Source organism: Pseudorca crassidens, chromosome 14 (genome assembly GCF_039906515.1).
Source record: "Pseudorca crassidens isolate mPseCra1 chromosome 14, mPseCra1.hap1, whole genome shotgun sequence".
Lineage (NCBI taxonomy): Eukaryota > Metazoa > Chordata > Mammalia > Artiodactyla > Delphinidae > Pseudorca > Pseudorca crassidens.
This window is the reverse complement of record NC_090309.1, coordinates 31,864,377-31,891,016: the sequence shown is the minus strand read 5'-3', so window position 1 is coordinate 31,891,016 and position 26,640 is coordinate 31,864,377. Positions and strand designations below refer to the sequence as shown.

Here is a 26,640-nt window from a genome sequence, read left to right as displayed (position 1 = left end):
ACTTACGATATTCTTCCAAATGGTGCAAAAGCAGCTTTTATATCTTCAGTTGTAATTTCTGGACTGAGATCACCAACAAAGACATGGAAATGATCTTATAAGGGGAAGGAAGGGGAAGTGAAAAGAAAAATATAATTTTAGAATTTAAAAAAATGCTAAAATCTATTCAGTAAAGTATTCTTAAAATAATTTATGGATTATAGTAAAGTATAACACTATCCTATACCTAGACAAATCCTATCAGTTTTAAACATAATGAATCAAGGTGACAATACAGGAAAGATTCTCCTAGGGACTATGATATATCTAATGGGAAACTGACAGTTATATTTCTACTTATAGCCAATTATTATACTGGTCTAAGAAAATAAACTAATAATGATAAGTTTTGCAAAAAAATATATATATATATTTATGACTTCATTACCATTCTAATAGTACTTATTTACATTTATTCAGTTTACCTATGTGATATACTTGGTTTAACCATATTTTGTGAAGAACAATCAAAGAAATACCTTGCATTGCAACAGTTTGATGTTAAAGTATTTGACAGTTTTCTCAAAAGCCAACAGTTTTGGTTGCCCAGACATTACACCATTCAGTTTATGTGAATCCATGTGCAAGTGAACTAAGACTGAAGGCAACAGAATGAAAACAGTAATCCCTTCACTTTATATCAGAGCCATTAAAAAAGCACTGGAGAGAAAAAACGTTCCCATATGTGAAGTTTTCTTAAAAAGACAATGCTCAAAAAAAAAGAAACACTTTAAAAATACAAAATAGTTGGATCAACACTTTAAATGGACATATATCAATTCTGACAAAGTATATTTGGAAAGAAAAGTTACCCCTATTTGGCAGGCCTTAAGCAACATATTGGGTTGCCATTTGGGAAACACAGTTTCAGGAGCAACTCAAGCAATCAGAAGATCTGGTATGAAGCACAGATCATGACCTCAAGGAAAAAGGGTATCTTGCCCTTCAGTGGTGAAAGTATTTCTAAGGCATCAGCTGCTATCAATGGGGATCAGAGAACTTAAAATACCACCAAAGTAGTGGACAAACCACAATTGGTCAACAGTGGGAAAAAGGGGGAAAAATATTGCCAGAGAGACAAATAGAAATACGACCCCTCCCTCCCCGCTCCCCCCAATATCAAACAAAAAAACTTCAGGTGGTTAGTGAATACCCTTTCAAGAGATTTCATTTTATGTTTAAGAAGATACAATTACCTTGTGAACGCTGTGTGCTGACAACGGTACTACCTGATGACAAAGATTAGATTTGTTCTTAAATTTATTAACACAAACACATTCAATCATATCTTAGGATAACGATCAAAACATTACTGCAAATGTATGATGTTTATATGCTTTACAATAAAACTACTATGTACAATAAACACAAAAGTTCAAAGAGTATAAAATATACTTACTGCTTGTATCTTTCTTTTGACTGCTGGGGGTTGTTGCCCAATTCACTTTGACTTCCTAAAAAAATTTTTCTACATTTATACTCCATAAAAATAAAGGTAATAATCAGATATTACAAGATTTGCATCTATGAACACATACGTATATGTTTGAGATGAAGCATTCAAACTTTCTGGTCAAAATTTCAATACTCTTTTTTTTTCAGTACGCGGGCTTCTCACTGTTGTGGCCTTTCCCATTGCGGAGCACAGGCTCTGGACGCGCAGGCTCAGCAGCCATGGCTCACGGGCCCAGCCGCTCCGCAGCATGTGGGATCTTCCCGGACTGGGGCACGAACCCGTGTCCCCTGCATCGGCAGGCGGACTCTCTACCACTGTGCCACCAGGGAAGCCCTCAATACTTATTTTTTAACGTACACTTACGCAAATAATGTTAACAAATCCTAACCATACATACTTCTTTGTTAACATTCAACTAACCTTTCTAAAGTACCAATAAATTTTTTTTCTTTTATTCTTCCCCATTAGTATCCAATGTTCCTAGATCTTTCATCAAAGCTTGAATAATTCAACAAATATCTTAGTATTTACCATGTGCAAGGCACCATGAAGAACACTAACATAAACATACCCTCTAATTTGCTTTATCCCAGCTTCTTAATATTAAATGTGATCATTTTCTGTAAAGCGAATATAATGCTTCTAAAAAGGAAACAAAACCGTATACAACTTAGAATTCTCCAGTGCAAGTCACCTTCTTTAATTATGACAGCTTACCTTACCCATTATCTTCCGCCCATTCATAGCAGCTAGTGCTGCAGCTGCATGACGATGCTCATAAAACTCCACAAAACAATATGGATCATTTCCAGCTGTCTGTTGAAGAAGAAACACAAAAGCCAATTTTAAGTTTTATACATCTCAGTATCAGGCCATGGAGAATGAAGGGTCTTTTCTGCAAGTAAATGTTTCGATAAGGCAGTAAACACTAAAAAATGAACTATTTTTATAGAAAGCTATCTTCTTCAACAGCTTATACTATACTACTATATATAATTTAATCTTTTATTAATGACTAAGTGTTCTAATTAACTTTCTTAAACCTGTTACTAAAATGTAAGTAAACAGGCTCTGAAAACTGAAGAGGTTCTCTGGTAAGCAAAGTTTTAGAATATGTGTTAGAATGTGGACTTTCTGACATCAAAATTTTTGCCTGCTTAGAAATCTTTTAAAAATAAAAATTCTTGGGAATTCCCTGGCAGTCCAATGGTTAGGACTCCACGCTTCCACTGCAGGGGACACAGGTTCAATCCCTGGTCAGGGAACTAAGATCCCACAAGCCGTGATGCGGCCAAAAAAGAAAAAAAAAACCTCTCTCCTCTTTTCTACTGGTGTTCCAAGTAGTTGAGGTCTGATGACAGGTGAAGCCTGGATGTTTTCTTTTAAATTAAAGAAGCAGAAAAAACACCCAATATTTTACACCTATCAGTACAAAATACCAAATGACTTTTTAATTCTTTCCATAATCTCCTAAGCAGAACTATTAAAATAAGAAACTAATTCAAAAGACTAGAATGATAACAGAAGAAATAAATATGCCATTTTGTTTCAAGCACAATTAACAGTTAAAAAAAGTCACTGGCAATGATTTTAAAGAATTTTAGAGCAAGGAGGCAACCACAAAATTGATGACATTGAAACTTCCATTATTTTACTTTAAAAACATTAGAGAATATAAAAATGTTTTTAAAAATGTATAATCAAACTAATGTTATATTTAATGGGAATTCTATTACCAAGATCAATGTTGACAGGCATCAGAATGTGGTTAGAAAAGTGGCTTACACCTAAGAGTAAGACAATCAAATAAATAAGAATGTTCATTTTACTTAATTTGTACCCAGAAAAAAAACAACAACTACTTTTTAGATTAAAAAAAAATTCTAAGCATATACATTATCAGCCTTTATACTCTAGGGAGTATAAAATTCCTAAATATGAACATCAGTGCATCAGTGTGAAAAGACTAGGATTTAGACTTTAATAATAATAAAATAATGATAAGGAGGAGGAGAAGGAATAGTTAATCTAAGCCTTTGAGTGACGAAAATCCAAAATTTATACAAAGTGGCAGAGGTAACCTAGCTAGCCTTTTCTGTAGGTCCAGCAGTCATTAACATTTTGCCTAGTGATCTTTAACAGGCAAATATCTAGAAAGACCCAGACACAGAGAGAATAGCAGCCTACAGACCTATGGAGAGAACAGATCAATCTGGGTTTACATCCTTGCTTTGCCCCATTTCTGTGTATATTAAATAGGAAGGGCTCCTCTGGTGGCAGAGTGGTTAAGAATCTGCCTGCCAATGCAGGGGACACGGGTTCAAGCCCTGGTCCGGGAAGATCCCACATGCCACGGAGTAACTAAGTCCCTGCGCCACAACTACTGAGCCTGCGCTCTAGAGCCCGTGAGCCACAACTACTGAAGCCCGTGTGCCTAGAGCCCATGCTCCGCAAGAAGAGAAGCCACCGCAATGAGAAGCCCGCGCACTGCAACGAAGAGTAGCCCCCGCTTGCCTTGACTAGAGAAAGCCACGCACAGCAACAAAGAACCAAAGCAGCCAAAAGTAAATAAATAAAATAATAAAAAAAAGGAATAACAGCTGCTTTGTAATGTTTCTATTGAGCATGTGATAAGGCATCAGCATTAAAATAACAGGCAGCAGGCATTCCATAAATACTATCACTAAGATAAGGAAGGAGCCCCAGATGAAAGATTGGTTTTAAATTCTCCATCATAGTCCCCTATCTCTCCCTCTTATCTTTCTCTAAGGGTACAGAAATCTTTTCTTCTTTATCCAAAGGCATACAGATATTAAATGTGATAAGAAAACACTTTAGGGGCTTCCCTGGTGGCGCAGTGGTTGAGGGTCCGCCTGCCGATGCAGGGGACACGGGTTCGTGCCCCGGTCCGGGAGGATCCCACGTGCCGTGGAGCGGCTGGGCCCGTGAGCCATGGCCGCTGAGCCTGCGCGTCCGGAGCCTGTGCTCCGCAACGGGAGGGGCTACAACAGTGAGAGGCCCGCGTACCGCCAAAAAAACCCCAAAAAACAAAAAAAACAACACTTTAGAAGAGTGTAAAGGACAAAAAACATCTGTTGAATTCATCTATATTATATGTAGGTGACCCTACCACATTAGGAGAAAGTTTTTTTTTTTAGTTTTTGGCTGCACCCCGCGCCAGATGAGATCTTAATTCCCTGACCAGGGATCGAACCGGCATTGGAAGGCAGAGTCTTAACCACTGGACCACTGGGGAAATCCCAGGAGAAAGGTTTGACATTTTAAAATATGAGACAGCAAACCAAAGCCAACTGGCTAAATAATTATTTTTAAAAATACCAAGTAAAAAAAAGTTAAATTGAAATACAATAGAAGAGAAAGTAGTAGATACAGACACATACATGATTTTCTTTCCTGGAAAAAAGAAAACCAAAAGTTTAAAGGTAGGTGAGACCAGGGATAAAAGGATTTCTCTTTAGCACTGTTTTTCTCATCAAAAGAATTTTAAGGTGCCTTTTAACACACATTATGAGTCAGGATTAATACCAATTAGATGAGTGAATTCTATGTTTTTTCTATACATTAAGGTCTGATGGATGGGCACTGCCACAATACAAGAAAAACTTGAATCATGACCTTTAAAATTAAGTTAAAAACACTTTCACAGTATCAAAGTCTATTATTTTTTTTACCCAATTTCCCATTTTAATTGTAATAACTGAATTTCTAGTTTAGCCAATCAACTGATACCACATATAAAACAAACAATTCTGATGCCTCAATACACTTTAAAACAAGAGCCCACATATAGTTGTCACCTGCTTTAGGCATGATTAGTACCATTCTCTTCTTTCTTTACTTACTAAAACAAACTTCATGGCCAAAACGGGTTCATTACAAATTTACTAAAACCCCTATGAATTTAGACTGTATAAAGCAATTTAAGAGTTCCTGGAAGTAATGGATTTAAATAATGTATCATGGACAACCTCAGAGAAAAGAAAAAAAAGAAAGTTAACTAAGTAAAATACCCTTACATCCATAATCATTTTGCAGTTTTTACAAGGTCCAATCTGGCTAAAGAGCTGGAGAATTAAAGCTTCTGTCACATCTCGGGAAAGGTTACCGACATATCTGAAACACAAAGAAAAACAATTCATCATTTTAAATTTGCTTCTTTTGCATCAGTTCCTAAAGTTGATTACTGGAGAGTGAATATGGGGAATAGGTAGATCTTTGGGATCTACTATTTGGGAACTTTTTAAAAGTTTGTGAAAACTTCAAAATCTCTTTCAAAACATATGGAAGATACATTACTTGCAAATATATTAATGACACACTGTTAGTAGAGGGGAAGCTAGTGTGTGTGTGTTTTTATTCAAGGTTGTACAAATAAAACCTGTTGCTTGTTTCTAAGTTTCTAGGCTTACCTTAGGAAGATATGCTTAAAATCACTCAAATGAATCATTAAATATGTAGAACATTTTATACAATCAATCCTGGAAAGCTTTGCAATTATTTCTACTTCTACAGTATTACTGAGAACATTAATTTTCTTCAATTTTTAATTCACAGGATTTCCCTAAAACTGTCCAATTTAGGTATACTTTGGCTTACACAGTAAACATATTTTTGAAAAATCATGGATAAATCACTTATCAGGTGTTGTACATGCTCACAAAAGAATCGGAAACCTTTCAATGGGAAACCTTCCACTGATCAGTGATAGTAGAAAGGGAGTAGAAAGAGTCTAGGAGAGACTTTTAACAGATAATATGAAGTGGTGGCTAACAAACTTAATTAGTGTAAATAATGTATTATAAGACCACATGACTGGGATGATCCTTACTTTTTCTGGGGGAAGGGGGATGATCCTTATTTAAAGGGTTTATAAATTAATTTTCAAAAGGGGATTTTAAAATGAGATTACCTCCAGACATGTTAGAGTTAGAGGTTTATTACTTCTGAAATCAGAGAATGTTGTCTCCCAACAACTGTAGTTTCTCATTCTTCTGCTAAGAATCCTTCAGGGAATGTGATGAAAGGTATGGACTCTCTCCCCCCAAAGATAAACATCTATACATGCCAGAAAGTGTGGATTCAATTCCTTCCTTCCATTTACCCATTCAACAGAATATTGAATGCTTACTGTGAAGGCACAGGTATAGGTTAAAATGGCAAAGGGAGAAGTGCTGAGTCTTAAGGAACAATGAACAGTTCCTTTATAGAAAAATGCTAGTCAGTAAATGTAGACAGAGAGCATTAAATTAGCAATGTGTAAGCCTGACTGAAAAACTGACTCAGGCATGAACCATTAATGGATATAAAACTATTAGGTGAAAGGTTGGTAAGAAAATGGATATTTGCAGGGTGCCTAAATTATCACATAGATCACTTAACAACTGCAAAGGGAAAACCCACCTTAAAAGTGAGAGCTTTTGGCCACTTTGACCCAGTGTTCAAACTTTAAATCATTTTATGGATAAACAATGAGACATTGTATGTACTATATGAATTATATAATATCAATCTATGAAGTACTCAAATCAGAAAGATCTAATTGAATCTAGCTAAGCTTAAATTTAGATCTAAGTTTACAGGATATTGGGCATATAAAACAATTACACAAATTACACATATATATATATGTGTATTATGGCGACTTATCTGATTATTATATGGCGACTTATTTGATTATCTTCAAAAGATTATTGTCCTAAAAAAGACTGTGTTTGATTAAGAGGGACTTAAAAGACTGACAACCTAATACAATGCATAATCCTTGACTGAATTCTAGATTAAGGTGTGGGGGGGGGCAAGAGCTTTTTCTTACAGAATTCTAATTAATAAATGTAGAAGAAATGAGAGAAATCACCATTAAAACACCTTAGTAATAATCGCTACTGACAAGAATTCTTTGATACACCTCCCTCTCTGAAGTGAAGCTTAATTTCCCTCTACTTGAGGGTCGGCTACCTTAGTGACTCAATTCTAACTGACAGAGTATGTCGAGAAAAACAGTAGTCATTGTACAGTGGAGAAACAGTACCCTTCAAAAGTGCCACAGTAATGAAAGATATCTCCTTACATATTACAGGATAGAGACATGACAACTGAACACAATGTGGTATCTTGGATTAGATCCTGGAATAGAAAAAGGACATTAGTGGCATGGGGAAATGGTAATAAAATTTGTAGTTAACAGTACTGTACCAATGTTAATTTCTTAGTTGTGATAATTACATCATGGTTATACAAGTAAGATGTTAACATTAAGAGAAGCTGGGTGAAAGTCAAACGAGAACTCTGTACTATCTCTGCAACTCTTCTGTATCTATTCTTACCCGACTCTTGTGCCTATAAGAAATCCTAAGGGTTGCATATGTCTAAATGAAAAAAATGGCTCTTCTGAAAATTTAATTCTAACATCTGCTTTGCTAAAGGTAGATAATCCAGTGACAAGCTGAACAGTATTTAGGGAACCCGGAGTCTATCATTTACTCTTTGCAAAACTTTAAGATTTTCTCAGAAATATTTTCTAAGTGATTTACGTAGTTTGAAGATAGCTAATAATAATAATAAAACATACTTTAAAAAGCACTAAGGTCTGTATTGCCTTTATATTTGTTTATTTAATGTGGCCTGCTGTATACTATATGTTCCAGGAGGCTTTATCAATTAACTCTACACACAGCTGTTCGAGAAAGTCTCTTCAGAGGAAGTTACACAACAACTTGCTCTCAACCTTCGACACCAATACAATAAACTACAAGTAACATATATACTTGTAGTTCATTCCCATTTTTATATAAAAATGTTTCTTAATTGTCCCATACTTTGTCACACACTATTCTGTTTCTGAAATGAAAGGATTTCCTCTTAACAGCATGGATTTAAGTTACCTGTGTAACAGATTTTTTTTTTAGGCTGCCAAATATCTTCCTGTTTTTAGAGAAATCCTCACTCTGTGGCAAAGCCTGACTCCTCTTCAGAAGATGAAAAGGCTAAATATGGTTATATAGTCTCCCTTGCATGTGATCTGGGCTAGCGCAATTACAGATACCAGTCCTGAACACAGAAGACAAAGATAGGGGTGAAAGAAGCAGAGACTGAAGAGAATCCACTTTGGTGGCAAACAGCCGCAGAGTCCCATGCCCAGTGAAAGTGGAAGCTGTAGTATCAGGTCCTCAGTAGGTGTGGCAGTAGTATCCTTTCTGGGATGATCTGTGGCTTGATTAGGACTGTAGGCCTGACAGTTAGTTGTCTCTTTCCTGAACATTTTCTAAGCCAGGTTCCATAACCTTCCTGCAAATTCTGGGAGTGTCCAATATCTTTTTAAACAAATTCCTTGTATGCCTGAATTTTTTTGCAGCTTGCGTTTAAGAAAATACTGAGTGATACAAAAATTGATACTGGAGCAGTTGTAAGCCAAATTCCCTGTCACAATGTCAACTGGACTACTAAACAAAAATGTAAATTTCTTACATTTATGTAGTTTTAATTTTTCAAGATGCTTTTTATTCAAGAACGTTAAATATCCCTTTCTATGTGTTCCATGAACTTTTTGTTAACAGCATAGACTGAAGTATCCCATGTTGATATTTATTATATCACCTCTGAGAACATGTACCAATCTTGTGCAGAACTGGAAAGTAAACATCCTCCTTGGGCAACTGGATAAAATATGAGCATAAACTGTGTATTAGTTAACAATGCTGACTCAGTGTAGCCTCCTTAATATGAAAATTATATTGCCGTTACATAAGAGAATGCCCCTATTCTTAGACGTATTTAGCCCCTTAGTGTCATGATGTCTTCTCAAATGGTTCAGCAAATTTGGCTAACTATTAGCAATTGGTAAAGCCACATGAAAGTTATCAAAGTCTACAACGTACTATTTTTGCTACTTTTCCATAGGTTTTAAATTTTTCAAAATAAAAAGCTTCCTGAGGGACTTCCTTGGTGGTCCAGTGGGTAAGACTCCATGCTCCCAGTGCAGGCACCCCAGGTTCAATCCCTGGTCCAGGAACTAGATCCCACGTGCATCCGCAACTAAGAAATCTACATGCTACAACAAAGATCCTGTGTACAGTAAAAATAAATAAATCTAAAAAAAAAAAAGCCTCCTGAGAAAATTCAATGGAAAAAGTCATCAATGCTAGTGAAAACTTGACAGTTCTGGGATAGGATTTCATGTCAATTTAATATATACTTTTAAAGCTGATATTAAGTTCAAACAGTTATAACATTGGAATCCAAAACATTTTAAATATTCATTTTGATTAGTACAGGTCTAGAAAATTTAAGCTACAAAGAAAAATTTACAAGGCAGAATGCTGTATTGGGTTTGTTATGAGCCACAATCGTATAAAAATGCAGACTTTGATATGAGGCCTCTGAAAATCTGAGTGAAAAACATGAATACGTTTTAATCTAATGATAAATTTCATAAGAACAGAGATTTTTTTTCATTCATACTATATATCTACTATCTAGAACCCTGCCTGGAATATTTAAGTGCTCTATAAATATTTGTCAAAGAGATAACTGTACTCTCTCAGAATTACTTTTGAACATTTGCAATTTGCTAGGGAATTAACCCATTCTGCCTGAGTCCCTCTAGTTCAGGGGGGAAAGGTATATGTCTCCTACTAATCACGAAATTATGACAAGAGTATATTATACGTTACAGGGAATACAGTCAATAATTTATAAAATAACTATAAATGGAGTATAACCTTTAAGAATTGTGAATCACTATACTGTACACCTGTAACTTATAAAATATTGTACATCAACTATATTCAATTTAAAAAAAGAAATTATGTATGACAGTAAATGCTCGTTGTACATAATACAAATACTATATACCAGCATCATAACCTTACTATTATTTAACAACTGTCTACTCTTCACAAAGGACACTCTGTTGCGTGATAGCTGAAACCCTCTTATTTTATCAGCTAGCACCTCCTTCACTTGGAGAACAGACCATATGCAGCCAGCCATCTCTTGGTACTCCCAGGGGATTGTTTCCTGGACCTGCCCCCTCCCATGGTTACCAAAACCCATGGATGCTCAGGTTTCTTACAACTGGCCCACCATATCTGAGGGTTCCACTTCAGTGGATACAGAGGGCCAACTGTACATAAACCAGTCTGAACAAAAGTATCTAACACTATGCCCAGAAGACTTATTAATAAGATATCCATGCTCTCAGGACAGTTCTCGTTTTAAATTATATTTTACAACAAACTAACATTCTAGATGGCTGATAATTACACGTTTGCAAATTAAAGTTATTGCTGACTTCACTCTCACATTCAACATCCAAACCACTGGCAATTCCCACAGCTCTGTTTTCAAAACATTTCCAGAATCAAACCACTTCTCACAATACGGTTGACCCTTGAACAACATGTGTTTGAACTGTGTGGATCCACTTATACACATGGAATTTTTTCACTAAATATGTACTACATGATCCACAGTTGGTTGAATCCACAGAAGCTGAGGTCTGACTGTAAAAGTTATACATGGATTTTTGACTGCTTGAGGGCTGGAGCTCCTAACCCTTGCATTGCCCAAGGGTCAACTGTACATTTCCAGAGTAGTGCTGACAAGAAATTGAACAGTCTCTAACAAGGCACTGCTGAACACTCGTTTGTGGCAAAGGAAGGCACTTCCTCTGAGCCATTCAGGTACACAGGCAATACGGAAATTCAGACTGTATCTTACCCTCAAGAATGACTAAAATCTTGATTCACTGCTTGAAACTGTACCAGTTTTTAAAACAAATTTAATGATCACTTACCATGGACCAGACATTGCTAAGAACATATTAAAAGCCTCTGACTCCCAAGGTTATTCAAACAAACATTTTATATTAAAAATAAAAAACACTGCTGGGAAAAATCAGGGATGAGCACCTACTCATATTTAATCAAGATTGGTCTGACTGGAAGAATGGGAGTTTTGGTTGAGAAAGGCAGAAGCGAGGGAGGGGATAATAGGAAATGTTAAAGCATGGACTACTTTGGGGAAAAGATTCTTGGATGGGGTGTTCTAGTAAAGCATACAAGGCAAAATTAGTCATAAATGTAAGTGTCAAGAGTTGAGGACAGTAGAGTTGCAGGATGATGAACAAAAGGGTATATGACTTGGGATGAGTTACTTTAATTCTAAGCTTAGCTTTTCCTCAGCTGTAAAATGGACCCATTTACTGCAGAATTCTGATGAGGATTACACAAGCTCATAAAGCACTTAACAGAGAACACATGGCAAACGATAAGTATTCAATAAATAAATAATAAATTAAATAATAAATAAAACTTCATTAATTCTCCTGCAATGGTTGGTCCCCTGTCCCCAAGCTAGTACTGCTTGCTTTTGTAGACTGGCCTAGGAAAGCTTAAGTTGTCTTCATTATTTGATATTCCCAAATCAACGTACTAAATAGGTTAAATTCTCAGATTATTTTTGGCAGTTTCTGAAATTAAAAACTTCAAAATAAGATTCTTAAAGACATTATAAAAGATGAGCCGTTCTTAATCCAATATGCTGCTGGCTATCATACTTCCAGCGAAGAGGCAAGAGGGAAAAAAGGTTTCCATAAACTCTATGGGGCTAATGATGTTTTAGGGAGTATTCATCTACAGATATAATCTTTCAAAAGACAAAAGTCATGGGCTAATTGCTGCATCCTATTAAAAAGACACATAACGTAACTAACAGATTATGAGACAAACTATCAAAAAAGTTTACCTATTCATTAAGAAAACAAGTGTAACTATATTTCTCATATAGATTACAAAACGTAAACTATTTTGTTGGCGAAAAAAATAATTGATTACGTTGTACTTCATAACAACTGTGATATCCAGAGAGTTGCAAAAAGAAACCTGAGCGTATTTTTATTGCCTTGAGTTCTCAAACTGCCAGTATTCTAAGAATAAAAACAAAAAAGCTACGTCAAAAACTCATCGGGCTTTTTCTTCTTTTCGAGAAAAGCAACAAAGGCAGGATCACCTCAGCGGATAATATTTCGAAAAAAACAAAGGAGAGGGGGCGGGGAGAGCAACACGACAAAGAAAAGATCCCAAACTAAGATCACTTAACACTAAGTCTAAAAATTCTCAGAGGTGACTAAATATGTTAAGGTACTTATCAATTGTTGCTTCATTAAAAACTCCCCGCTGCTTCAACGACATGTCAATCAGAAAAGTAGCAAGCGACGATAAAAATGCATTATATTCACTTCCCCTCAGTTAATATATACCTCCGGGGGAGAGTTCCATTTTTAAAAAGCAGTTTCAAGATCCTTAAGGGGTCCGATTTGGGGCTTTTTGATCAGGGGAGGGGGTGCCACGGAAGGAAAGCCACAGAGAAGTTCAAGAAAAAACATTTGGCGTTTTTCCAGTTGGCAACTGCGAGAATAAAGTTTAAGTCCCTGAAAATCAGTATAAGCATTTTCAAGACAAAAATTCTTATCAACGAAAGACACTGAAAGGAAGAGTTTCTAGAGAAAATCAAAGTAAAATGAAAGGGAGACGGCTGTAAAAATCAAAAGAGGTTAATCGAGACGCGGGGGAGGGGGATGGGAGGAGAGAAGAAAAGCGTAGAACAAAAAGGCTAGCCGAGTTCTAAAAACAGGTTTGAATGAAAATCTTTTCTCCACGCCTAAGACCACAGAGCGCCCGGGACGAAGCCAAACGCGACGCTGTGGGGTAGTTACGCGGCAGGGACTAATTTAGAGGGCTGAGCCCCGTCTCCGTCCATCTCGTCCCCTCACAGCCCGGGTCTCGGTCCCTAGGCATCCCGGTGAGCGCTAGGGAGAGGAACCATGATATCGCGGCGTCCGCGGGGAACAATAGGCTGGGGAGCGGCGCAGAGCCGAAGCTTCGCTCCGGGACCAACACCATCCCGCCCCCCTCATCGCTGCCCCAGACTCACAGAGTCTTAGGCATTTCGTCCTCCATGGCTGCTGCTGTCGCGGCGGCGCCTCCGGGTCCAGCTCTCTACCCTCTACTACCTCACAAATCTTTTGAGCTGCTATGTCTGTGAAATAGCTGGGTTTCTCGGCCGACCGGAGGTTACTCCGCCCCCTCCTTCCGCGGCAATTACACTAAACCACCCGGCCCAGCGCGAACAATGAAGCCCCAACACAAGATGGCGGCGAGCCGGGAGCCTTGAAGCGGCCAGCGAAGTGACCCGGGCCGCGCAGGCGCAGAAGAATCTTGCACTTTCAACCTCCTGGCCGCCAGGCTGCACCTCAGTCCTTATATTCACTCGTTGCGCAGCCGCTCTTCCAGCGACGCTCGGGGATGTCTCAGACTGCGCAGGCGTAAAGGTTAACTAGTTCATGACTTGAGGAAACTCTTTTGAATTCCACTCCAGATTCGAATGTGTCAACAGTAATTTATAGTGAAATATAAATCTTCATGGAAATGAAAAATTGTGTTTCCAGAAGAAGAAAGATTATAAAAATTATTTAAGGTAAGGACAAAAGTTAAATGCGCCGCCCGGGAATCGAACCCGGGTCGCAAGAATGGGAATCTTGCATGATACCACTACACCAGCGGCGCTCACGATATTTGGTCTCGCTGAAATGCTTTAGGTTGACGTACAAGCAAACGTGTATTCCCGGAAGATTTGTTTATTTATTCAAAAATAAAAGTTTATTGAGAGTCCATATAATCTGTTACTTTTCATATAAGAAATGATTTCTTTTCTCTCATTCCGATACAGTTGAATAGATGTTACTGCTTTTTCTGTACGGAAAAAAATCTCATTAAAAAAATTTTTATTTTTAGCTTAAAAGAGTTTCAAGGGACTTCCCTGGAGGTGCAGTGGCGGGACTCGGCGCTTCCACTGCAGGGGGCTTGGGTTTCATCCCTGATCAGGGAAATAAAACCCGCAAGCCACACAGCGCGGCCAAAAAACAAAAAGTTTCATTAAGAATTTGTCTTCTTCTTATATACACTACCAAATGTAAAACCGATAGCTAGTGGGAAGCAGCCGAATAGCACAGGGAGATCAGCTCGGTGCTTTTTTGTGACCACCTAGAGGGGTGGGATAGGGAGGGCGGGAGGGAGGGAGAAGCAAGAGGGAAGAGATATGGAGATATATGTATATGTATAGCTGATTCACTTTATTATAAAGCAGAAAGTACACACCATTGTAAAGCAATTATACTCCAATAAAGATGTTAAAAAAAAAAAGAATGTCTTCTTGGTATTAACCAAATTTTTGAGAGCCTGGAATGTATTTCTAGATCTTAGCGGAATTTTTCTTTATATTTGAATTTCCTTGGTATATTCAATGTATACTGAAAAATATTTAAGAAATAGTTCTTTAATGCAAATAGGTCCCAAGAATTCTAAAACCAACTGACTCAGAATATATACAAATTTCAGCCCTCTTCCAGGGAAGCAGAAAAATTAGGGCTCTGAAATGTACTTCAGTATACTCATTATGTGTTTTGTATTGCATTTCATAAGTTATGTAAAAGTTTTTAAACATTGGGAAATGTACATGCCCCAAAATGTGGTGTTTTCTTTGGACTAGTTCCTTTAGACTTCGATACTTTTGGATAACCATTTTTAGAATTGTCTTTAGAATCTGGTGCACATTCTTGGGATTTTATTCAAAGATATCAAATATTAGTCTTTTGGGGATGAATAAGACAAATGTTAATAGTGGATAGTATTTTTAAACAACGTTTTGAGATGTAATTCACATAACATACATTTCTTCCATTTAAAATGTACAGTTTGGGAGTTCCCTGGTTGCCTAATGGTTAGGATTCCGGGCTTTCATTACCACAGCCTGGGGTTAACCCCTGGTCGCGGAATTGAAATACCCCAGGCTGGCAGCCAAAAAAAAAAAAAGGAAAAAAATGTATAAAGATAGAATGCACAGTTCAGTGTTTTTGTTTTGTTTTTTCAGTACACGGGCCTCTCACTGTTGTGGTCTCTCCCGTTGCGGAGCACAGGCTCCGGACGCGCAGGCTCAGCGGCCATGGCTCACGGGCCCAGCCGCTGCGCGGCATGTGGGATCTTCCCGAACCGGGGCACGAACCCGTGTCCCCTACATCGGGAGGCGGACTCTCTACCACTGCGCCACCAGGGAAGCCCCAGTGTTTTTTTTTTAGTGTAATTACAGAGATGTGCAACCATCTCTATAATCAATGGTAGAACGTTCACCGCCGAAAAAATGAAACCCTTACCAATTAGAAGTCACTTCCTATTCCCCATTCCACCCCCCGCCACAACCCACTAATCTTCTGTCTCTATAGATTTGTCTATTCTGGACATTATATTGTCCACGAAAAATTTGATTAATAGTCAATCTAAGAAAGCAATAGATGCACAGGGCCTCCCGAGGCTGCTGCCAGTCAGGTGAGCTCCGGTCTGTCTGCGCTGCGGCAGGGAGGCCGCCGGATCAGCGAACCAAACCAATGCTGGGCGTGGAGGTGGTGCCTCAGTGTTCTCTGGGAAACAAGCAATGGGAAGGTGCACTGGTCTCCTCTAAGCCATCACCTCATCTTTAACCTGGCTCAGGATGGGATGAAACTATCAGAGACTTAAGGTGATCGAAATATATGACTTGACTAAAGTAAAGTTAAAATATTGTGGTGTGCATTTCAATTCTCAAGCCATAGCTCCCACCATTGAGCAGATTGACCGGTCTTTCGATGCAACCCATCCTGGAGTGTACAACTCCACTGAGCAGCTCTTCCACCTCAACTTCAGAGGACTGTCTTTTTCTCTTTTCAGCTAGATTCATGGACCGAGGCTCCCAAGTGCGAACTCAGTTTTGCCCATGGTCTGGCTTCTCTCCAGACAACACACGAAGCAATCGTGAAACGAATGCACATCTACAGTGGAAACAGCCTACAGGATACCAAGGTTCCCATGATGCCCCGAGCTGTTTCCTGGGCAATGTGTGTGCTGAGAGTATAGATGTTCTTTGAGATGGAACTGGACCCTCAGGTTTATGACTTCGCCTACTTGCCGCAGGTTGCGGACCCAGCCTATTAACAGATGCCAAGATGTGGGTATTTGAATTCTTAGTGTATTTTGGCAGTTCCTGCCAAGATGTTCTTAGCATGCTTACCTCTCCACACAAGGTCTTCTACAAGTCAGAAGACAAAATGAAGATTTATTCTCCTTCTCCTGATAAGCAAGTTCCATCCAAGTGCGATGACTACTTTTTTAACTACTTCACTCTTGGAGTGGACATCCTCTTTGACGCGAATACACTCAAAGTGAAGAACTTTGTCCTATACACTAATTACCCTGGACATTATAATTTTAACATTTATCACCACTGTGAGTTCAAGAATCCACTAACTGTAAAGAGAGAAAACACAGATGGTCAGACAGAAACGTGCATGACCTACAGCAAGGGGGACAACATCCAAGAGCTTCTGGGCCATCCTGTGGAGAGGCCTGTTGCTCTGCACAGGTCCTGCTCCCCAGACAACACCAACCCATTTGGCTCCACATTCTGCTTTGGTCTTCAGCGGATGATCTTTGAGGTCATGCAGAACAACCACATTGCCTCGGTGATCATTTATGGCCCTCCCAGGCCTGATGCAGACCTGAGGGCCACAGAGCTCCACTAGGATCATCACCACCCATGCCCCTCTGCCCCATGGAACTGTGCATCGCATCCTATTCGGCAGGCCACCCTGTGGGTTTTCTTGGACACCTTGTCAGTGTGGAAGGGCTGTTGTGATATTTTGAGCTCAGGCTGGGTGCTCTGCCATGGGGTGAGAGGCCCAGATATTCCTCTGTCCATTCTTAGCCTGCTGGTGCCAACAGGGGGCACAGACTACAAAGAGAAGCACAAACTCTGAGCCTTGATACCTGGACCCAGGAGCTCTCGGCTAACGTGTAAGGGGAGAGTGTTCTGTCTCTCCTGACCCACACACATTGGGAAAACTTGAGGCTCTTTCTGTGGCTGAGGACCCAGGCACCCAGGACAAGGACAGGGTCCTGCCTTTGGCCCAACATTGCCACATGACCCTTAAGGCAAGCAGGTAGCATGTCCATAGTACTTGGCTGCAACTTTTGTACTACATCCACTTTAGTTACTGGATGAGCTGGCTGTGGCCAAGGTGGCCCACCTGCCCTTCCCTGTTTCTTTCATGCATGCGCTCCCTGCCAGGCCCAGTAGGCACACCCAACTGGTTGAAACACAACTTTCTCCCATCAGGGTATGTGCCCAGGCCTGCTTCCCACCTTTCTTGGAGCCAGGCTTCAAGTCCGCCTGTTCCTCTACTCTGCCCCAACCTGGCTGACAGGGCTGCATGTTTCCATCCTGTTTGCCTCTTTTATTTAATGCCAGAGTTGTAGCCAGAGACAACTTCCTCCTTTTTTGTGTTTCAGCATTCTGCTCTGCACTGTGGGCTTGACTCCCCTTCCCTGACTCTGGGCCGTGTCCCCTGGCCAGGTCCATTCATAGCTCAAGTCCTCTGGGGCTCAAGGAGGGCTGGGCTGCTCAGTCTCTTTGTGGAATTTGCTAAGGAAAGTAGTATATGTGCTTTAAAAATATTAATCCTTTTGAAAAGAATTGAGAAGAGAAATGTATAATTTTATTCCATTTTAAGTTATTTTCATTTAGCAACTTGTGATACATAGATGACAATTTTGTGAGTTTTTCAAATGTGTGTACAGATTTTTGTAAGTATAGCTCTTTTGTAATTAACTCATGTACAGCCTCATCCTGTATAGTTTAACATCCTGTATAGTTTAGCCCAGGGGACCTGCCTTGGGCTCCCGTGTAGTGCCTGGGCCCACTCCCAGGCTTGTGTGGCATTCCCATGACTTTGGGACTGATTGGTGTCTTCCCATGTGGACTGTGGCCTGGCCAGAGACCCCCCCCACCACACAACCCACTGTGGGGCAGCCAGGACTGTTCCCATCCTCTTAGAATGGGGGAACCTTCCTCATGCCCTGCCTGTACCCCTCCTCCAATAAAGACCTATGCCCTTAGCAACAGCTCACCATGTGCTGTTGCTGGGATGTTTGTACTTAAAAAATAAATAAATAAAAGAGAATACACAGTTATATACATTTTGAAGACAAAGAGTTATATATCAAATGATGTATTGACAGTTTACATAGTCCAGATCTGCATGTACAAGGCAAGTAGTGAGTCATCTTGATTAAGGATTAAGAAAGGAATATGGGGATTCCCTGGCGGTCCAGTGGTTAGGACTCGGCACTTTCACTGCCCAGGCTGTGTTCAATCCCTGGTCGGGGAACTAAGATCCTGCAAGCTGTGTGCTGCAGCCAAAAAATAATAGCAATAAATAAAATAAAATAAAATACACTTGAGCTGGAAATGAAAACCCTCTTTAGTTGAGAAGGAAAAGAAATAAAACAGCCCCATGTTCAATGCTGCCTCATCCCTCATGTTATGTCTCATCCCTCATGTTATAGCCTAAGGAATTACCTTTCTGGTGCCAGGAAGAATTGCTCTTTACCATCAAGCAGGCATTCCTGTGTCTTTTAAGGAGATCTGGTTTATGTATAATTGTAGAAGCACAGTGCACACTAAAAAGGAGGATTGGCCCAAATGGGCAGAGAGAAAGTTTTATGTTTAAATGTTTTTGTCCTCCCTTAAAAATAGTTTTATTTCATCAGTTCCCTCTTTTGATCATTAATGTTTTGATAGAAAGCATTAGGTGATCAAATATTTGGTCCCTTGATGCCACCTGTGGTTGCTTACCTACCCTGGGTCTGTCATGTCCCTCCATTGCCAGTTCTAAAAGCCTGGTTCTTTCTTTCCTTTTAGGGGGACTGTAGTGGTATAATGTCTGTCAAGCACTGACAGTGAATTCCAAGTTGCCCAGTAGGACTTATGTCAATTTTACATTGCATGTGCATTGTGCATGTTCATTATTTTATAGAGAACTATAGATGTAATCAATAGTTTCAATCAGTTTAGATATTATTATTTTAGTAGAAGTTGGTGACACATAGCACGAAATGCAAGAAACCATCACTTTATAAGTTATACAAACTGTCATCAAAATTACCAACAGGAGTAAGAATGCCATTAGTAAAGATTTAAAGCAGGACCCCCCCCCCACCCCGAACCAAACCTTTTTCCTAGTGTTTCTCCTAAACTGGGAAGAAGATCATTTACAGTGGAAATTTGCGTTTTCATATGTGTCACAATATGGGTTATATTAGAAGACTCTTGGGAAGCAGTTAAAATATCTAGGGCCATGTGATTTTTTATTTTTTATTTTATTTTTTTTTTGGCGGCACGCGGGCTCCTCACTGTTGTGGCCTCTCCCGCCACAGAGCACAGGCTCCGGATGCACAGGCCCAGCAGCCATGGCCCACAGGCCCAGCCGCTCCGCGGCATGTGGGATCTTCCCGGACCAGGGGCACGAACCCGTGTCCCCTGCATCGGCAGGCAGACTCCCAACCACTGCACCACCAGGGAGGCCCAGGCCATGTGATTTTATAGGACCTCTTTTCTCATCATGGAAACTTCTGAATTGAGCAAGCTAATGGCTTGGTTACTATCATTTAAGGCTTGCTGGGTGAATTTTGTTAAAGTCTCTGTGAATAATGACAACTTTTATTCCAAGTGAAGGAATAAATATTGTGACCAAACGATCATACCAATGCAAGACTGATTGATCCCAGTGTGTTCACATTAAAGGCAGATTGGCAGGGACAGTTTCAAAGGCTACCTGTAGGTGACCTTGCGCATGAGTAAAACCAATTGTGCATCTTCCTAACCAACCTGGGGAGAGGCAAGGCCATAAAATTGTTCAATAAATCCATTGGATCCTGGTAGTAGCTAAGTAATATATATATATATATTTATATCTATTATCTCTTTTTTAAATTAATTACTTTTATTATATTTTTGGCTGCATTGGGTCTTCGTTGCTGCGCACGGGCTTTCTCTAGTTGCGGCGAGCGGGGGCTACTCTTCTTTGCGGTATGCGGGCTTCTCATTGTGGTGGCCTCTCCCGCTGCGGAGCATAGGCTCCAGGCGCCCAGGCCTCAGTAGTTGTGGCACGCGGGCTCAGTAGTTGTGGTGCACGGGCTTAGCTGCTCCGCGGCACGTGGGATCTTCCCGGACCAGGGCTCGACCTCGTGTCCTCTGCATTGGCAGGCGGACCCCCAGCCACTGTGTCATCAGGGAAGCCCTAAGTAATATATTTAATATCTAGTGAAAAGGAGTATTTATAGTCAGGTTCTGAACAAATGTCATTCCTTGGCTGAATAAGAGGGTCCCACTTAGTGATATCAGTGGTAGCTGGCACAGTCCTAGTGTGTCTTTCTTCTAAAATAAAATTTCTAAGGGCCATCCAGTTAGAGCCTTGGAGAGAAGAAATCCACCAAGGTACACCCGGAAGAATCTGTCATAGATTACTCACTGTAAAGCCAACAATTGAATTAATTTTAAACCCTACTTAGGTTTTGTGCCCATGATAGAAAAAATTGATATATGCAAAAGTCCACGAAATCAATAAAACACTATAAATAATCATATAAGTCAGGTCCAGCATCTCAAGATAGCTTTCTACTTCTGATGTCATTGTCTTCTTGTCCTAGTGTGGGTGTAGTTTCTCTTCTATTTGAGCACTGTTTTAAAGTGAGTTGAGGTCAGCAGTCTTCTCTATAGACCAGCCCAGTGCAGGACCCTTCTAAAGTGGGACATAAGGATCCAAAAGTCAATTTCCTTTAGTTTTACTGTGTATGAGCTAGTCAAGTGTACCTGGTAAGGGTCTTTCTATCTAGGTTGGAGATGGACCTTTAAATAATGTCTTTCCCAGTATGCATAATCTGCCTGGTTGCAGGTCACGGGACAACTGATCTTTGCCCAAAGACAGACTACTGGGATAAGCTTCAGAAAGAAACTTAGAATGTCCTTTAAAAAGTTAATTAAACTTTACAATAATATAACATAGTAATGAGGAGCCCTTCAGGAAGTGAGTCCTAGGTAGTATATGTAAAACTCCAAAGACACGAACAACGCTAGAATTGAATATCCACAAGTAATTTTTCTCTCTAAAATTATCCTCATTGCCACCAAATATAGCCAAATTAAGACTAATTTGTTTGTAAAATAAGCCTGGCTTCAATAAACTTATCTTAATTATTTACATAAGTGTAATTGATTATATAGGCTCTTTAAATTGGCTTTGCTGGAAGTTTTCGTAAGGAATCTCAGGTTAAACTTTTAAAAGGCCTGTCAAGGGTGGGCAAGCCACATCAAGGGCTTGCTATCAGATTCTGCCTGTGGTATCGATAGATTTGGGTGAATTCCTCTCTTCTCAAGGTCCCCAAAATATCACCAGCCAGCAGGTGGACTTCTTTATTTACCTGGCAAGGCTGCTGAGAACACTGAAAGCAGGGTACCAGGTTGTTTTCCCAGGGGCTTTATAGCTCCATAAAGTTCACCTTAGTTCTTTAAAGTTATTTGGTCATATCTGATTCTATCATATTCTGTAATACAACATTCCAGTCAAAGCCATGTTAATATAACCAATGTTTCCAATTATGTCCTGTTATAAGGAGAACAGATTCTTATTGAACTTATACAAATAACTATATTGCCTAAAAATAAGAATATTCACTAAGAGTTTCCAAATTCTGAAGTAATTAAGTTGAGAGAAAGGATAAATATTTCAATTCTGCTTAAAAACGTACAATTTACCAAGTTGCTATAAGTCATTCTTAGCTTAAGAGGAAACATTTCCTTAAAACTGGAAAACAAAGGTTAAAAGCCAAAAATATTTCAGACAAAAAGCCATAAAAATTATAACCATATTCATCAGTTCACTCAGTCCTATGTAGCTAATCCTTGTTGATCTTGATCATCTGTTAACAGTTTATGAAGCCATTTTGTTTTCCATTAGAACTCTTTAACTTCTTACCCAGATTTGTGGTATGATTTGAACGATATCAGAAACCTGTACTTGTCAAAAGTTTCTTTCTATGAATATTCTTGAAGATGAAGCATTTTTTTTCAAAAACATCAGAGTACAACAATAGCTGTCCATAAATGGTAAAACGACTTTAGGGCTTCCCTGGTGGCGCAGTGATTGAGAGTCCGCCTACCGATGCAGGGAACATGGGTTCGTGCCCCGGTCCGGGATGATCCCACATGCCGCGGAGCGGCTGGGCCCGTGGGCCATGGCTGCTGGGGCTGCGCGTCCGGAGCCTGTGCTCCGCAACGGGAGAGGCCACAACAGTGAGAGGCCCGCGTACCGCAAAAAAAACAAAAACAAAAGACTTTAAAAGGTATGGTTAAAGATCTAATTACAATGCAATTGACAAAGAAACTTGGTCTCATCAAATCACGTTCTTTTTCTTGCTGACAAATTTTTTAACAGAGATTGTAAGATCTTATTTGACTTCTAGCAAACCTAGTACTTAATGTTGATGGTTCCACAGACACATCTGTATCAGTTAAACCAAAAAATTTAAACTAATTTTGATACCAAATATTAATTTAACATTGAATACTTTCCAGTGAACCTGAAATTCATTTGGGTTAGTTTCTTTTATATTTCTGAGTATTTACATAAGAGCTTAGTTTTATTTAAGCCAATTAAATAGAGCTAATTTACATTAATTGGCATTTAATTTTGGTAAAGCCATCCGAACGTAAAGATATATCATATCTATAACGTACACATGTATAGACAGACACAACCAAAGATCTCATAGCTTCATTTTCAAGTCTAGTCATGAATCAGGTATTACAATATAAACTCACTAGTTTGTAAATAACAATTGGAGTAAGTTAAGTTTATCTGCATGAGTTTAAAAAAGCCTCTTTTCCACCTTTTTTTCCTCTCAGTCTCAGGAATTGGAGATGGTTTAGGTAAGAGTAAGGTAAGAGTTCCTGAGAGTCCTGGTAGAACACTTACATCTCAAGGCATAGGGAGAGAAAAGCAAGTCCCTCCTAGAAGATCTTGTTCCCTTAGGGTCTGAATTCTGAAAAGTTGTTTATCAGGCTGGCATTATATAACTGCATATGCAAAGCCAGTTTGGGAATGTCAGAAAGAGCCCCATCTTGGTCATTTTCAGGGCGTGACTTTCCACAGTTCCCAACTAAGTAAGCTCTTGCAGGTATCAGTTCCATAAATGTAATACGTAAGCCCAGCTGGGGTTCCCATAGGTGCCTGTCTGTCAGGGAGCTGTTTGGCCTTTGAGGAACAATTTCCCATTATTAATTTGGTAGCCTAATTCAACAACTTTCTGAGAACAGTGTGGTGTATCGAATGTGTGCTGCTTCTGAGTCTAGCTCCTCAGAGAGTTAACCTTGGATTGGTTTGACTCTTTTACATGTCTCTGTTCTTCCCTCTGATAGTCTAAAACTGCTTTGGGTGCTCAGAGCACTAGATGATCAGTCTTTACATCATGTGTCTCAGGAAGAGCAGAAATGACTTAATAGTACTGGGATTTCCTGTGAGACTGCTCCATGTCACAAGGATTAATCCTCAGACATTTCCACTAAGTTCTCAGTTGCCTGAGGACACCTTGTGGCCAGAAGGAGCAAATGTCCCTTTTCTTCGGAGTGGAATAATTCAGCCTCTCATTTCACTAGCCGTTTGTTCAGACCATATATCTACTTGTTTTTCAATTAAGCCAAATTTAACAAAAACCTGACCACCTATCTGGGTTTCCCTGAGCCTCCCACCCAGATCCCCCTAAGTCCCTAAGAAATGTACCAGTGCTCTTTAAGACTCCAAGTCTTAAGTAAAATCAGCTTGAATAAAATTTGTAGGACCATCACCTAAAGCAATAAGATCTGGATATCAGGAGAACTTACAGGAACACCTGAAAAGTACTGAGAAGCCAGTGGAACTCAAAGGACCTGAGCTGGTACTGAACAACAACCAGTTCAGGTAGTCTCCAGGTGTCCTCTGATGGGTATCTCTGATATCCTGCTGGCTATGCTATGCAAATGTCTATGAAAAGTTATTAGTAGTCAATCTAAGAAGGAAATAATTTTATTCGAGCCAATAGAAGACAGTCTTTCAGAAAGCCCTGAGGACTGTTTTGCCCATTAGAAGTTAAAGCACAGTTATATACATTTTGGAGACAAAAGGTTATATATCAAATGATGTATTGACAGTCTACGTAGTTCAGACCTCCTTGTATAAGGCAAGAAGTGGGTAATTGGTGACCCCTTACAAGATTAAAAAGTAAATGTTATATCCTAAGAAGCTACCTTGCTGGCACCAGGAAAAAATTGTTTTTATGGTTGAGCAGGCATTCCTACATCTGCTAAAGAGATCTGGTTAATGTATCATACAGATGTACAGTGCAACAAGGGTAGTAGCCCAAACAGGCAGAGAGAGAATTTTATGTTTAAAATTTTTCTTGTCCTGCCTTAAAAATAATATTATTTCATCAGTATAAACAGAAACATAAAATATGCAGTCCTTTGTGACAGGCTTATTTCACTTAGCATTATGGTTTTATGGTTCGTCTATGTTATAGCATGTATCAATACTTCATTCCTCGGGTTCCCTGGTGGCGCAGTGGTTAAGAATCCGCCTGCCAATGCAGGGGACACGGATTCGAGCCCTGGTCCAGGAAGATCCCACATACCGTGGAGCAACTAAGCCCGTGTGCCACAACTACTGAGCCCATGCGCCACAACTTCTGAGCCTGTGCTCTAGAGCCCGCGAGCCACAACTACTGAAGCCCGCACGCCTAGAGCCCGTGCTCTGGAACAAGGGAAGCCACTGCAATGAGAAGCCTGCTCACCCAACAAAGAGTAGGCCTCGCTCGATGCAACTAAAAAAGCCCGCGTGCAACAACGAAGACCCAACGCAACCAAAATTAAAAGAAAATACTTCATTCCTTTATCTTGTTCCAAATAAAATTCCTTCCAATGGATACAGCAGAAGTATTTTTTTAAGCTTTGAAAAGTTTGTTAAAACTTTATTATTTTATTATATATTATATATATTTTTAAAGCTTTATTAAAAACTTTAATGAAGTATTAAAGTTACAACTATGTTGTCCTAAATTAGAAATAACATCCAGAAAAGAATCAGGGTTATCTTGAAGCAAAAAGACAGCTTTACTGTTCACAAGGTTTGCAAACTGGGGATACACAGCCCTCAGCTGAAACTGAAATTGTGTTCTCAGTGGGGGAAAGGGGTGAGGGATTTTTAAAAGTGAAACCCTCAGAAGCCATAGCTGGGAGACTTGTAAGGGGATTGGATGGCCCTTGCAGACTGACTACAAGTCCTCCCATCATGATCAATGATTGGCTGTCATTGGAGCTTCTTGATTGGGGCTTTTCTACGTAGGACCCTTAGCAGAATAAAAGTCTTTAAAGTTTTTGTTCGTGGTTTTTCTACGAACACAGAGTATGTGACTGAACCCCAGGTCTGTCATGACTGCCTGCCCCATTTTATTTTTGGCCCCCGTTAGCCACACTGGTCCATTTTCTATGTTCTTCCTTGGGAGATTTCTCTTATTTTTTTACTTTTTCTTAAAGGACCTTATTTTATTTTCAGAAAAGTAGTACATGCTCACTGTCACAAGTGAAACAATGTAGATAAATAAGGAAATGATTAATAATCACCTTATCCTCCCCCCATGAGTTTGTAAGCTTCCACATCTTACTTTGCTTGCATACAGATGCACATGTCTGTAAGTACTTCGGGGTTTTGTTATTTTTAAAAATGTGGTTACACCATGGATATTACTTGCAGCTTTCTTTTCTCGCTTAAACTTGCATCATAGATATTCTCCAGTTCAACTAATATGGATCTAATTAATTGTTATTTTAAAAGCAGCAAAGAGTCCATAGAATATGCCACAATTTTTTCAGTGGCAAATTGAATAAGTGATAAATGGCATTCATTAACATACATTCAGGTTTCACCTATTTTTTATTTGTTTGTTTTTGTAACTTTTAATCTCCCTCACCTATTTCACTCCTTCCCATGACCTTCTCTCCTCTGACAATTACCTGTTCATTCTCTGTAACTATGATTCTGTTTTGTTATGTGTGTTCATTTGTTTTGTTTTTTAGTTTCCACATATATGTGAAATCGCACAGTGTTTATCTTTCACTGTCTGATTTATTTCAGTTAGCATAATACCCTCTGGGTCCATCCATGATGTCACAAA

At 39.4% G+C, this 26,640-nt stretch overlaps 1 protein-coding gene, 1 non-coding gene and 1 pseudogene across 8 annotated transcripts in view; 1 reads left to right on the top strand and 2 right to left on the bottom strand.

Annotated features, from left to right (window-relative positions):
• TIA1 (TIA1 cytotoxic granule associated RNA binding protein) overlaps nt 1-13,757 on the bottom strand; it is a 29,155-nt gene extending 15,398 nt beyond the window's left edge. For 2 of the 7 annotated variants that reach the window (XR_010934449.1, XR_010934450.1), the window contains exons 1-6: nt 13,448-13,757; nt 5,533-5,629; nt 2,213-2,311; nt 1,439-1,493; nt 1,236-1,268; nt 7-94 (exon numbers count right to left, since the gene is read on the bottom strand). Coding sequence is in view for 5 of the 7 variants with exons in the window: in XM_067704791.1 (XP_067560892.1) it covers nt 7-94; nt 1,236-1,268; nt 1,439-1,493; nt 2,213-2,311; nt 5,533-5,629; nt 13,448-13,473 (398 nt within the window). In the remaining 2 variants the exon portion in view is untranslated. Of the gene's footprint in view, nt 1-6; nt 95-518; nt 540-1,235; nt 1,269-1,438; nt 1,494-2,212; nt 2,312-5,532; nt 5,630-13,447 lie in introns of those variants that run through there. The other 5 variants (XM_067704791.1, XM_067704790.1, XM_067704793.1 and 2 more) reach the window with 5 other exon arrangements.
• A 251-nt stretch (nt 13,758-14,008) lies between these two features.
• TRNAG-CCC (transfer RNA glycine (anticodon CCC)) lies at nt 14,009-14,079 on the bottom strand. Its single transcript has one exon. It is a non-coding gene; the product is annotated as a tRNA-Gly (tRNA).
• A 1,874-nt stretch (nt 14,080-15,953) lies between these two features.
• On the top strand, nt 15,954-17,475 carry LOC137205631 (phagosome assembly factor 1 pseudogene; annotated as a pseudogene).
• Nucleotides 17,476-26,640: the final 9,165 nt, after the last annotated feature.